Source organism: Bidens hawaiensis, unplaced genomic scaffold (genome assembly GCF_021521415.1).
Source record: "Bidens hawaiensis isolate Kalapana, Puna unplaced genomic scaffold, B.hawaiensis_p1.1 tig00002477_1, whole genome shotgun sequence".
NCBI classification, from domain to species: domain Eukaryota; kingdom Viridiplantae; phylum Streptophyta; class Magnoliopsida; order Asterales; family Asteraceae; genus Bidens; species Bidens hawaiensis.
Genome location: NW_027491136.1, coordinates 131,853 through 146,005, shown reverse-complemented (window position 1 = coordinate 146,005; position 14,153 = coordinate 131,853). Strand labels below are relative to the sequence as shown.

The 14,153-nt window shown below is 38.6% G+C and overlaps 2 protein-coding genes across 2 annotated transcripts; both read right to left on the bottom strand.

Annotated features, from left to right (window-relative positions):
* Positions 1-3,672: 3,672 nt before the first annotated feature.
* On the bottom strand, positions 3,673-8,724 carry LOC143619491 (3-dehydrosphinganine reductase TSC10A-like). Its single transcript, XM_077091410.1, has 6 exons — positions 8,143-8,724; positions 7,229-7,376; positions 6,527-6,826; positions 4,016-4,047; positions 3,825-3,932; positions 3,673-3,750 (listed from the first exon to the last, which is right to left on the bottom strand). Exons 1-6 carry the CDS (start codon positions 8,674-8,676, stop codon positions 3,673-3,675), a joined length of 1,200 nt encoding a protein of 399 aa, XP_076947525.1. The 5' UTR covers positions 8,677-8,724.
* Positions 8,725-10,566: 1,842 nt separating this feature from the next.
* Positions 10,567-14,107, bottom strand: LOC143619555 (3-dehydrosphinganine reductase TSC10A-like). The gene is made up of 3 exons (XM_077091451.1): positions 13,568-14,107; positions 12,273-12,420; positions 10,567-10,865 (listed from the first exon to the last, which is right to left on the bottom strand). Exons 1-3 carry the CDS (start codon positions 14,105-14,107, stop codon positions 10,567-10,569), a joined length of 987 nt encoding a protein of 328 aa, XP_076947566.1.
* Between the last annotated feature and the right edge of the window lie 46 nt (positions 14,108-14,153).

Here is a 14,153-nt window from a genome sequence, read left to right as displayed (position 1 = left end):
TTGGCCTGGCGGGTAAACCTCCACGAACCGACCTGCGGTCTGCTCTAAGATGGGCAACTCGTTCTCGTCCAGAGCACGAGTACCCATCCGCGCGGGACCATCTTCCTCCCGCGGGTTCAGGAGCGACTGAAGATCGTTCCCCTCTGAAATCAACAAGAAAGTTAGAAAAAATCGAAGTCAGCAAAATGAAACAAGACGTACCATAAGGGACAGAGTTCGAACCATATTCAAGGACGATCGGAACCTTATCCGCATTCGCCGCCTTCCACACCCGGCTCATCCCCAGCATCACCATCGCCGACTCCGGAAAACGGAAAACCGGGGACTGGACCCGGGATATCTTCGAGAACCATTCCGCCTCCTCGTAGTTGAGGGCGGGAAGGTTCGGAAGCGCCTGGCCATTCTTGAACTTCATGGCGATGGGGATGGCGCGAGCGGATATGAAGAAGAACTCTCTTCTCCACGAGCGAAGACTCCGCTCGGTGGTACAAATCTTTAAACCCTTGATACGGGTTGTAAGAGTGTACCACCCCTGGATGCACCTCCAAGTGTAGAAGGTCATCAGACGGTCAACGAGGGGCTCAAGGCCCAGTATCCGGCACACCCACTCAAAGTGCCGGACCTTGGCAATGGCCATGGGGTGCACCTCTGTCAGGTGCACACCGTGCCTCTCCAGAACACGGTACACAAACTTTGTCAACGGAAACCTAAGGTTTCCGTAGACAAAGAATGCAGCATAAACCCCGATCTTGCCACTAGGGGCATCGTACACAGTATGGTGGGGTTCAGGAAACTCAGGCTCGAGAGACTCGAGCATGAACTTCCTGACAATATACTGGTACAGATCGACAGGAAGAGAGCACTGGCATTCGCCAGCAGTCTTCTGGTCATCAGCATCATGAGAAGGCATGGTGGAAGAAAGAAGAGATTTCAGAGTAATGCTTTACTGAAAAGAGAAATTCGCCGGAAATTACTGGAGAAGAAGAGATGAAAGTGGAAAGTGTGAATTGCAAATAACCCTCTCCCCCTTTATATAGTAATCGCAATTAATGCGATGAAATTAATACGGAAGAGAGAGAAGTCAAAGGGGCAATGAAACTATGACACGTGGCAAAGGCAAGCTGGCAACAGCTGTCAAAAGGACGTGTGCCAGAGATTTCGCGGCTACGCGCCCGGAATCCCGTGCCCACGCGCCTGAAAAAGCAACTGGAATGACCACATAATGTCATGTCGCCATAACTTCTGGCACGTCCTGACACAGTCAGAAGAAACCGTCGCACGACGTTTGAGGTATTGGGTTGTTATCCATCCACCAACTCTTCAAATTTCAAAATTTAAAAAATTTTTTGAAGACTAAGGTTCAAAAAAGTAAGCGGGAAAATACCCCTTACCTTGGCAAACAAGTAACCATAAGCCGGGTGTGGGTACAGTGTAAAGGCAAAACCCTTCACATACCTAACACCCGCAGGGAATTGAAGCCAAAATATTTGGCAACCAAGTAACCATAAGACGGGTGCGGGTACAGTGTAAAGGCAAAACCCTTCACATACCTAGCACCCGCAGGGAATGGACGCCAGGAATACCTTGGAAGTAAAGTAACCATAAGACGGATGCAGGTACAGTGTAAAGGCAAAACCCTTCACATACCTAGCACCCGCTGAGAATTGAAACCAGGAAGGATCTTCTGGGCAATGCTTGTGAAAACGGAAATAATATCCCCGCATAGCGGGAACATCGAGTACTACGTTGTTTGAGGCTCCAAGATGGAATTGGTGGTTTAAACATAATTGATCACTATGTTCAAAAAACTACCAGAACCACAGGGAGAATCCGCACAACTAAGACTCAATGCTCCTGACTTGCGAGGAGGTTACAGACCTACCCGCATCATACCCAAAGACCAAGCAGGAAACTCGGGAATTTCTGCAAGTGACAAGGACTTCCGCGGGAAGAACCCCCATGGAAAACCTTACAAAAACCCCTTTTCAAAACCCTTTGCTTAAGTCCAAAAGTTCACCTCACTTTATTAGACATTCGTGAAAAGAACATTGGACTGGGGGGACTTGAAGAGGTAGGTCCCAGCAGGGCTCAGTTGGTCCCGCATGACTCACCTTGAACAGGGATGTCTGCGCAAAGACCATCTACTCCCGCAGGACCCACCATGCTCAGAGAAGCCTACGCGCAGTATGCAAGCTGCATACGCAGGGAAAAGCCTCCCAATGGTAAAGTAACCCGCCTGTTCCCGCAGTTGCGGATACAAGCCATCAGGGAAGGCTACCCGCACAGCATAGCTACACGCATAAGGCTTAACACTTACAAATATTCAGTGTCACCTGAAAGAATGAGCAGAGGCGGGAGGGGGAAAACTCCCGCCAAAATGGGCCAGTCTGTATGGAGGATCTTTTGCGTGATACCTGACGAGGTAAAGACAAAAGATCTGACCAAGAATGCGACAGCTCACTGACAGCAGCGTGGCAGACAGCACGCCACAGCACTGTGACCAATAGCCGCCGCCTGCCCACCAACTCCTGCCAGACCACGTGCCTAGCCTGCAGTTGGTAGAAGACGAAGAGTGCACGGCACGCCTGCTCTGTGTCAGCCGCTACCTATCCACCACTCACAGGTAGGGCACGTGCATAGGTTACAGTTGGTAGCGTGTTGGGCCGGCTAAACCCCTTGGAAACCCACCTTCGGCTATAAAAGACAGCAAATGGTATTATCATTTCATAATCTACTATCTCGTATAACTTACTTGATAATTGCTCTAATAGTATTCATATACTTTTATATTTAAAGAGCAATATAGACTGATTCTCACGCCGGAGGGTGGTCACAAGGAGGAACCCCCCCCTTCTCAGTGACGAGCTTACGGTGTCTGTTTTGCAGGTTCCTTGAAGTACAACTTACTCTGCTGGACCTAACCTTCGTGGGAAACATTACTTAGCCCCCAGATTACCCATAATCTGCCAGGGGTCACTTAGTGTTTCTTCATGATCATGGATTAAAGGGTTTGGCGGGGTTGTGTTAAAACCGTTAAGACCCCGCTAGTATATATATCTAACTATAAAAACAAGCTTTTAGGAGCGAAATCAAAGGTAGCTGCTAGTGTAGTTGGTAGGTTCTTTGTTATTTGTTTAGAGCTTCTCAAGTTCAAAACTCTGCATTTGTATTATTTTTTTCCTTTTTTTTGTGTATAGAAACAAGATAAGTGAATAAAATAGCAATGATGCTGCAACTTTTCATCACTCAATGGTAATGGGTAGGGTTTGGGATGAGTTTAGGTAATCCCAAACCCGGACCCAATTATGAAAGCCCGTCCCAAAGGGGTATTTGTTGAGTATCGGGTACATCCATGGGTTTCGGTTATACCCGGCTAAAAACTCGTCCGGTTTTTAGCGGGGTCTGACAAACATAACTAAGCTTTACCTTTTCTATGCAACCGTAGTTAATGATAGGAAGTCAAAATACTATTAAAATAAAAGAAACATATTTGGTGTCAAGTGCTAACCGTACCGTTCATGGATTTTTCTATTGAAATTCTATTTTCAGCAATCTACAACTCGAATGGGACGGGTGTTACCCGTGAATGGGGCGGGTGTTACCCGTCCCAAATGTTTCGGGTTTCAGGTTTTCCCATCGGATTTAGATTTCATTGTCATCCTTAGATGAGATTTATGATTGGCATTTGTCAGGTCTATCACCAGTAGCATAAGTAGCACAACCAACTGTACGCCCCGGTGTTTCACGAACCTGAAGTAAAACATGATAATAATTAATCAGTTGTAAATATTTTAGTTGAAGTCTTAATTTTTATGTTTTCATACCTCCAAATAAAGATCACCAAACTGAATCTTGTCACCAGCTTCAACAAGAATATCAGCTGATGCTTTGCTTGCTTTGGAAATGATAGACTTGACACCGGGAACTTTGGACTGCAATGATCATGTCAAATATGATCTTCAGATTTAGTTATTGATAAAAAAGAGTAAACATTGTGAAGTCTGTTTTATTATACCTTCTTGATCAGCCCACTCCCAGTGACATGATCTGCATGCACATGTGTGTTGATAGCGTATACGAGTTTCAATCCCAGATCATTTACAAGAGAAAGATGTCTATCCAGATCAAGTATAGGGGTGTAGCAGACATTAAAAAAAAAGGTCAAAAAAATAGTCTCTAACAGCTATACATCCGTTTCTAACGGGCTGATTTGAAAACCTGCACATCCCAACGGTAATACCCGGTTATACCCAGTTTTTGGGTATTTACAAAACCTGGGATAGGGCATTAAAAATCCCGGTCTTGCCTGTAGTGCAAAACCTGTGTAGTGCTGTTTGCTTTTCGGGGCTGCACTATTTTTTTGACTTCAAACTCAATATTTTTTGCATTAAAACAAGATGGTAATATATAATTAAATAACATAAAAGTGTATATATATTAGAAACTTGAAAATATTACAAAGATCCATCATAAAAACTAGAAAAAAAAATAGATAAAAAAATAATTAAAAACAAAGATAGTTCACTTCCGGCTTTTAACTTTTTGACCCGTTAAGGCATTAAATCATCTTCCTTTGGTAATTCATTGTCTTCGTTTAGTTTCCTCTAGTGGGCTCGATATTCCCATTTCGACCTCTTCCTTGTGGTGGTAGACCCATGTGTGCATGTGCTTCCTTTTGCGTAATGGCTGCTTCCTCGTATCTTTCTAGAAAAATATCACAAATTATGAGATTTTAACTAAAAAGGTTTTATAAAGCAACAATTATAAAAATCATTCAAATCTTTTTATTAAATTTCTTAACGAAAAAAAACCCCTACTTGCATCTGTTAACTATTAGATGATTTCACTGCCAAAGTGCAAGCTTCATGTGATCTTTATTTTATAAAACTTTACAGTTGCCCACCTAAGTCAATTCAAATTGTAGTTGGAGTACCAACAGTTCCTGCGTTTTATGTTTTAGTTTTTGAGGGTTCGGTTTAGGACCGGGAAACGGGTCAGGTTGGAGGGGTCGGGTCACGGGTCAAAACGGATGAAACATGTCGATTCAAAGTAGTCAAAGCACATAATGAACTTTCATTTATTACATAAAAATCATTTTACAAAAATAAGATAAAAAATTAAACAGGTTAAACTGTTCAACACGCAACCTGTTTAGCTAAACGAGTTCACGGGTTGCCCCCAAAATAATCCGAGCGTGTTTATAGCAAACCCAAAGCCATGAATTTTGTGTTAGGTACATGCTGGAATTTCATGTAGTTAATTAATAAGGAAGGGCGAATTGTTTCATGAAACATTGGGGTTCATCGAGTTAAAAGTAAACGGGCCAAAACAAAGCAACTACTCAACTGCAAGCTAGAGTAAACCATTCAAAACAGTTTTTATTAGTTAGTAACAAAAATATTTTATTTATTTAAAATTATAAAATTTATATTGATTTATCAAAAACGTTTTGACTAGAATTACATTCAACTACTAACAATGCAACCTTTTAAAATAAAAGTTGCATTTAATTTTTCTTAATGCAACATATGAAGAAAAAGGTTGCTCTTTTAGTAAAATACGCAACATTTCAATAAAAAGGTTGCAAATTCAGTATAATTTTGCAACCTTTTATGAAAAATGTTGCATTAAATCTTCTAGTGCAACTTTCGTGTTCATCGAAGTAGCATTAGAGTCAAACGTAACTCATTTGAAAAAAGTTGCTTCTAATAAGTTGCATTAGCCCTATTTTCTAGTAGTTAATTTTGTTAAGTTATACATATGTGTGTAATAATTTTCTTTTAATTTTAAACACGTGCGTACATATATGCAAACACGTGTTCTTCTTTATACACATGTGTACAAATTCAAATAAAGAAAAACTCCTAAAAAATATGTATCAATCTGGGATTGTAGCATAAAAAATCTGGTGAGCTTGGGATTGAAGCTTCAATAGCATATTAGCAGTTCTTGACTTCTTGTTTAATCGATTATGGCATGCATTTCTTGTTTATTCGGTTCTCTCACTCGCCGATCGTGAAGGGTGAAGGCCAAAGGATGATGGAAACGTCGTTAGTTAAATGTTACCCTTGGTTAAAACTAATTGTAAAAAAATTTGGGCTTGTAACATAAAAAATCTGGTGAGCTTTAAAACCAGTTTTTTGATATAAACTAGTTTTGAATGAAAACCGGCCAATGCGATGTTCCATGAAACCGCTCGAATAACCCGGGTACAAAATACCAGGCTATTGGGTGAAATCCGGTTTGACTGGTTGAACCAGTCGGTTTAAACCGGTGTTTAAAACATTGGCTAGACGCCAAATAGTTCTCTGCCTAACGAGTAACGATTCGACAATATCTACAAGGCAACAACCAACAACCGCAAAGCACATCTCTTTCTTTAACGTTTTGAATGTTGCAACTTGAAATGATTTATTTGTTTTTATAGATTTTATATAGCAGCCATTTAAAAAAAACAATTAATAATATTTCAATATATATTTTGATGCTTCAGAATGGAAACAATGCGTTAAGTTCTTTCAAAAACATTGTTTAATGTTTCTCTTGGCATGCCATTTCTCAATGCTACGATACCACAACCACAAATAACACAAACCCACAAAACGTGCTACACCAGCAAAAACAACCTCAACAAACGCCATCAGATATGATCTTTGTGGAGAGACACCCGCGGTTCCAATATACAACAATAATCCTTTAAAGTTGCAGAAAACAAAGAAAGATCCGCATTTAATCCCATTTAATGCCTTCTTTGCCACCTGATCAGTCTGCATTATACTAGAAGATGCTGCTATCAAGCTTGTCAATGGTAGCCTTTTCTTTTGCTCTGCAACAACCATAAACCTTTATCATAAACTTAACAAGTTGTACATAACATTTATTTTTTTGTTTTAAATCATTTTAAATTGTAAATGGGTTACTTAACAAAAACCATGTTTACTATCAAAATTTTTGTTTATTATAATAAGTTAACTAAAACTTTATTAAATAACTTTATCTAGTATAGCAAATAGTTTCACTATGAAAACTAAATGTAAAAAGTGTTGATAATGTGGAAATGTAAAAAATTTATTAGGGATGCTTGTTGGATGAAAAATAGGTATTTTTGAAGAATTATTGGAAAGATGATGAGACAACTAACTAGCGCGTTTATACGTGTTTAATTAGTCTTTATAAATGGTAATAGAAATAAATTTCAAGGTTGTGATCTATATAAACAAATCTTGACCTTCTATATAACTAAGTGTTTCGGTGTCCGGGGGAAATACAAGGGAAATATAAATGTCATGGGCGATAACTTCTTGCTGAAGTGCTTCTGCCAAGCCCCTTAGGCCATACTTACTAGCGGAATAAGCACTATAACCATAGATGCCAACCTGTTATTACAGATGTGCATCAAGGAACATAATAATCCTTCAATGCATAAACAAACTAACATGTACGGAACTTTGAACACAAGAAGCCCACAAAAGGTATAAGGAACCGAAAAATCGTATCACTTTCTCTTCAAAACCTAATTCCATAGCCGACCTGCTTATTGTCAAACCCGGCTTTTGACCTTGTTGACCACACCCGGAACTACTTATGGTCATATACCCGGTTTGTGCTCCATTAATTTCTATTTTACTAGTGGAATGCATTTTATGTTATTCTTATATTTATTAATTAAAACTTTAAAAAGGGCGTCCTCTTAGAGGGGTTTTCAACTAACGACCTTACGTTGTTTCAAGCTTGGTTTGTAAGCAAACCAAGCCCAAGACAACCCATAAGGTCGTTTGTTGGCTTGTTTAAATTAAAGCCTGAATTTTAATATATATATATATATATATATATATAGCATATATTAAAAATATTATTTTGCCTTTTATATACATCAACTTGTGTACAAAACAAAAAAAATTAAAAACTAAAAATTAACAAGGTGTGCTCGATATTTTAACGAGCCCAGTTTAAAGGAAACTTTTCGTCTTATTAAGATAAATGAGTCAAGCTAGCTTGGCTTAGTTTGAAAACGAGCCGAGCACGAGCCCAGCCTGGCCTGGCTCACTCTGTTTATAGCCTTATCTAATGTAGATATAAGGTTTGCTCTCATCTAACACTCACAAAGCTCGAAGAACACGTAACAAATACAAACATGCATACCTGACCGGACTGAGATGACATGAGTACGATTGAAACCGGCTTCCGATCACTCCGATTCTTCATTCCCGGCATCGCTGCCTTAACCACATTAAAAGTCCCAACCAAGTTGATACTAATGATACTCTTAATCTCCTTGATATCCAGATTCTCAACCACATTACTTGAATAAATGCCATGATTACAAATCAAAACATCAATAGGACCAGCACTGTCAACTGCTTCTTTAACTGCTTTAAAGTCACATGCATCCGCGCTCACAATATTAACATCTATTCCGGTCGAAACCCGGATATAGTTTTTGGCTGGCTCGAGCCTCTCGAGGTTACGAGCTAAAATGGTCACACGAGCACCTTCGGCAGCGGCTTGGCGAGCTAGCTCCAAGCCGATGCCTCTGGATCCGCCCGTGATGAATACATGGCGCGATTTGATCTGGATGTTTACGGAGTGCGGCCGGACGATGAGTTTGAGGAAGAGTAGGATGAAGATTGGGAGGAGAATGCAGAGATCAAGAAGTGAGAGATCGGAGACTGGCATGTTTGATGGTAAAGAGAGTAGAGTTTGTGTGGGATTTAAAGTACTACAGAGAGAATGTTATATACATACTTAAAAGATGTGCACAATGCTGAACCATGCAAGGTAAATGATTTTACTTGTAGCTAATCTTTTTATACCAAACGTCATGTGATCTAAGTATCTAGCAATATCAAGAAGAATATGAGAAGAGTTTACATGTTTACAACCACAAAGAAATTAAGAGATTAGGATTAAGGTATTATCATGCATTTAGACCTGGGATGTAAATGGTCGAGCCTGAGGTTGGCTCGTTTGACTTACCTGAGCTTGAGCTCGGTTCGTTTCGAGCTCTTTTTATAAAGCTTTAGCCAGATTCGTGAGTTGTTTTTTCAAGTTTGGACGTGACTCATTCATTATTTTCTATTTAATTTATATACGTTTTTAGTTATTTTTATATATCTTGAGAAAATTCTTACAGGAGCCTAACTGTGGCTCGAGCTTGATTGTGTACCATGAAACTAATACGGAGAAGTTCAAAAGAGATAAAACTTGTAAATACAAAAGCTCGAAAAAGCTCGGCTTGTTTCGAGTTTTTTATCGATATGAGCTCGAGTAACTCACAACAGCTTGTTTGCAAACAAAGTAACTAATGGTATGCATGGACAAAAGAAGGAAAGGAAATCATGCAGAGAGAGCAGACCCCGCGATCGATGCCCTCTTGGATTAAGCTTAGAGTACTAGAGGTGCATCGTGCATGGATTACGTGACTATGAGAAGCAAGTTCCATTTATTTAACAGATGTTATATTAGAATAGAAGTTTCACGTAATTAGCGGGTGGGGGTTCAATATTTGAATCATGATCGAAAAACTAGAAAGAATTCGGTTTTCAAAAATTCTAATTCGGTTCAATAAGATTCGCTCTCAATAATCGAATATTGAATTTATGATTTTCAATTCTATTGGATTTGAAATTTGAATTCTAAGTAATGTATTTGTTTTATATATTATACTAATTAAAAATATGTATAGAAGACTTTTAAATTTTAAAAAAGAGTATACGTTCCAACTTAAAATTTAAGGGTCTAATCAGGCCCTGCTTAAGAGGAGGGCGACGAACCCAAACCCACTTTTCAAAGAGGCCTATAATTGTTAAAAACAAAATTTATATTTTATATATAGTTTTATTTTAATACACACACCTATAAAATGACTATTTGGTTGAATGAAAATATTTCTGGACTATGGAAATAAAGGTCATGTGTATAATTCCCACAATTATTATTCTTTTTAATAGAAAAAAGCTTTCATTTGTTTCATATGAACCATTTTAGTAACAATTTTATTATTATTTGTTTGTTTTGCGTTTTTGAAAAACAATCTTATTAGTAAAATTGTCAAATTATTTATTACATAATTGAGAAGTCGATTTTAAAGGCCCGTTTTTTATAATCATCCCATGCCCTAAAATTTTAAGGGATTTTCGAAGACGGCCATCTAATCCCTTAATGCTTAATCTGATAACCAATGTCCCAAAATCACTCATCACTCAATATTCAATAATGCTCCATCGTTCACTGGTTCAAAATTGCAATCCTAGCTAGTCCACAATCTCAACAAGCCAATAAAAATAACAGCCAAAGAGTAAGTTGATCATTTGAACCGGGCATCTTTTTTTCGACGTCGTTTTGGATGTTACAATTTGAATGGTTTATATGCTTTTTAGAATTTCAGCAGACAGCAGTAGCCATTTTCTACTAGTAAACAATATTTCAACATGTATTCCAATGCCCCGAAACATAAACACCTCGTGTTACATTCACGAAATTCAAAGACTAACAAATTCTAATACAAAAATAACTTCTTATTCCAATTTCTTCAACAGGATTCAATTCTTCGGTTCTTTAAAAACATTATTTATTGTTTCTCTTGGCATGCCACTTCTCAATGCTACCATACCATGACCAAAGATGACACAAAGCCACAATACGTGCTGCACCAGCAAAAATAACCTCAACAAACGCTTTGAGATATGATCTCTGTGGAGAGACACCCGCGGTTGCAATCGACAACATGAATCCTTTAAAGTTGCAGAAAACAAAGAAAGATCCAGATTTAATTCCATTTAAGGCTTTTTTTGCCACCTCATCAACCTGCATTGTACTAGAGGATGCTGCTATGATTTTTGTCAATGGTAGCCTTTTCTTTGCCTCTGCAACAACCATGAACAATTATCATAATATCTTATGTTAGATCCATTAGAGGGTTTGTGTTCATGCATGCATCAAATGTGGCAACCACCCTTACAAGGCATGTATGGAGGGTTCTAAAAGACCGAGTGTTGTGGAAGGAGGTTAGTTAACAAAAACGTGTCACCACGTTATTGTCACGTAGGCAGTGGGGCATTAACTAACCAACCCGAAAAATAAGTGTTATGGAGGGGACTAAATAGCCAAGATATTAAAAAAAACAAACAAAAAAAGGTGATTTGCTGAAATGGCGATATATCCCGCCTTTGTGACCCGTTGGGCATTAGTAGGTTAGCGAAAGAGGGGGGAGGTGGATGACGCCAGGGAGTGTTGTGGTAGGGAGGATGGTTAATGGTTGAGGTGCAGGTGGAGTGGCACCCCCTCCACCTCTACAAAATTTAGTTCAAGGGCTACATGTGAACGTGATGGTGGCGCCCATTAATTAAAAACAAAATTTAGTACAAGGGTTACTTGTGAACTTTATGGTCTCTCCCATTAATTAAAAACAAAATTTAGTTCGAGGGCTACATGCGGACGTGATGGTGGCTCCCATTAATTAAAAACAAAATTTAGTTCAAGGGCTAAATGCAGTGTTGCAAAAATTCCGACTAGGCGCTAATTAATTCTCGATTAATCACTAGTCTCCACTTCACTAATTAATATTGGGCTAATTGGCCAATTAATCGGTCAATGGTTAAATTCGGCTAAAATCGGCGGTTTCCAGCTAGATTCCAACCAAAATATGCGATTTTCGGCAAGATTCCGACCAAAATCTGTGATTTTGGGCGAGATTCCATCAAAAACCGACGGTTTCCAGCGAGATTTCAGCCAATTTCTAACCAAAATGTGTTTATCAATGTATTAAACTAAAAATTATATATAAAAATGTGTGCCTTTATATAAAAAATTGAAAATTATGCATTAAAGTCCAATCTGATTAATCTCGATTAATCCCGATTAATCGCTAGTCCCATCCCACCGCGCGACTAGCGACTAGCGATTTTTACAACACTGGCTACATGTGAGCGTGATGGTGGCTTCATTGTTTATTAACAAAGTTTTTATTTATTATAATATGTTAACTAAAATTTTATTAAATAAATAATTTTATCTTTTTTTTTAGAACGACGACTTTCTTTATAAATAAGTTTTATCTACTATAGCAAATAGTTTGACTAAGAAAACTAAATGTAAAAAGTGATCATAATATGGAAATATAAAGAATTTTTTAAGGATGTTTATCAGTGTTTTTAAAGGATTGTTGAAATATGATGCAATAACTGACTATGCATGTTTATACGTGTTTTAGTCTTTGTAGACGGTAATGGTTTTAAATGTCATGGCTGCGCTCTATAAGAACAAATCTTGACCTTCTTCATAACTAAGTGTTTTCGTGTCCGGGGGAAATACAAGTGAAACATGAATGTCATGGGCGATAACTTCTTGTTGCAGTGCTTCTGCCAAACCCCTTAGGCCATACTTACTAGCGGAATAAACAGTGTAACCGTAGATGCCCACCTGTTATTGAAACGTGCATCAAGAAGCATAATAATCCTTCAAAGCATAAACAAACTAACATGTACGGAACTTAGAACACAAGATGCACAAGAAGCCCACAAAAGGTATAAAAGGTATAAGTAGCTGCACAAAAGTGCCTAAGATAATGTTTGTTGGATAATATGACCAATGAAGGATTGGTTTTAAATCAAATCCAATCAAATAAGCAAAGACATATGGCATTAAAGCCGACTAGGAGGACTTGTAACAATAAGCCACTTTCTGCATAGGCGCGAAAAATAAAACCCGAGCATTAAACCTTACCTGAAACCGGGCATTAAAAAAGTCAATTCCTCAGTACCCGACCCTACCCGTCAGTACTCAGTTAATTATCTGTTCCATACCGTATTAATCGAAACTAGTTCCACCTCATTATACTCGGCCTGAACCGATCAAAACCCAAAAAAAATGACGAGAACCAAAAAATATATATATATCATGACTTTCTCTTCAAAACCCAGTTCCACACCCGACCTGCGTATTGTCATACGTGGGTTTTGACCTTGTTGGCACACCCCAAACTAGTTACGGTCATGTACACCGATCTGTGCTCTACTAACTTCTATTTTACTAGTAGAATGTATTCTATTTTTATTGGTACTTTTCTCTTTTAAAGGGTTTGTTTAGCTGGACCTCATTAGAAGCAGCCATAGTGTTTTTTAAAGTGTTCTCTCTTGGGTTGTAAACGAGCTGAACCAGAGGCAAGGTAAGCTCGCTCGTTAACTTGTCTAAATTAAAGCCCATTTTGATATATGTATAGTTATAACCAAAATTTAATATATGCAATATATGTTAAAAATATTATTTTACCTTTTACATACATGATGCATCAACTTATGTAAAAAAAACAAAAAATAAATATTAACAAGCTGGCTTGCTCGATATTTACACAAGCCTAATTTAAGCTAAATATTATGCTTTATTAAGATAAACGAGTCAATCCAGCTCGGCTTAATTTGTAAACGGGTCGAGCACGAGCCTACCTAACCAGACCTAGCTCATTTCATTTATTGTCATATCTAATATAGATCATATAAGCTAGGTTTGTCCTCATCTAACACTCACGTAGCTTGAAGAACACATAACAAACACAAACAAACATACATACCTGACCGGACTGAGATGACATGAGTGCGATAGAAACCGGCTTCCGATCACTCCGGTTCTTCATTCCCGGCAACGCGGCCTTAACCATATTAAAAGTCCCGAACAAATTAACATCAATCGTACGTTTAATATCTTTGATATCCAGATTCTCAACCTTGTTAGATGGAAAAATGCCTTGATTACATATCAAAACATCAATAGGACCGGCACTTTCAACTGCTTTTTTAATTGCTTCAACGTCACATACATCCGCGCTCACAATATTAACATCTATTCCGGTTTCCACCCGGATATAGCTTTTGGCTTCCTTGAGCTTCTCGAGGTTACGAGCTAAGATAGTCACGCGAGCACCTTCGGCAGCGGCTTGGCGAGCTAATGCCAAGCCGATGCCGCTGGACCCGCCCGTGATGAATACGTGGCGCGATTTGATTGGGATTTTTGCGGAGTGGGGCCGGACGATGAGTTTGAGGAAGATAATTAGGGTGAAGATTGGGAAGAGAATGCATAGAGTAATTAGAAGTGAGATATCGGAGAATGCCATATTAATTTGTTACTAATGAGTTGAGTTTGGGTGGGATTTTAAGATA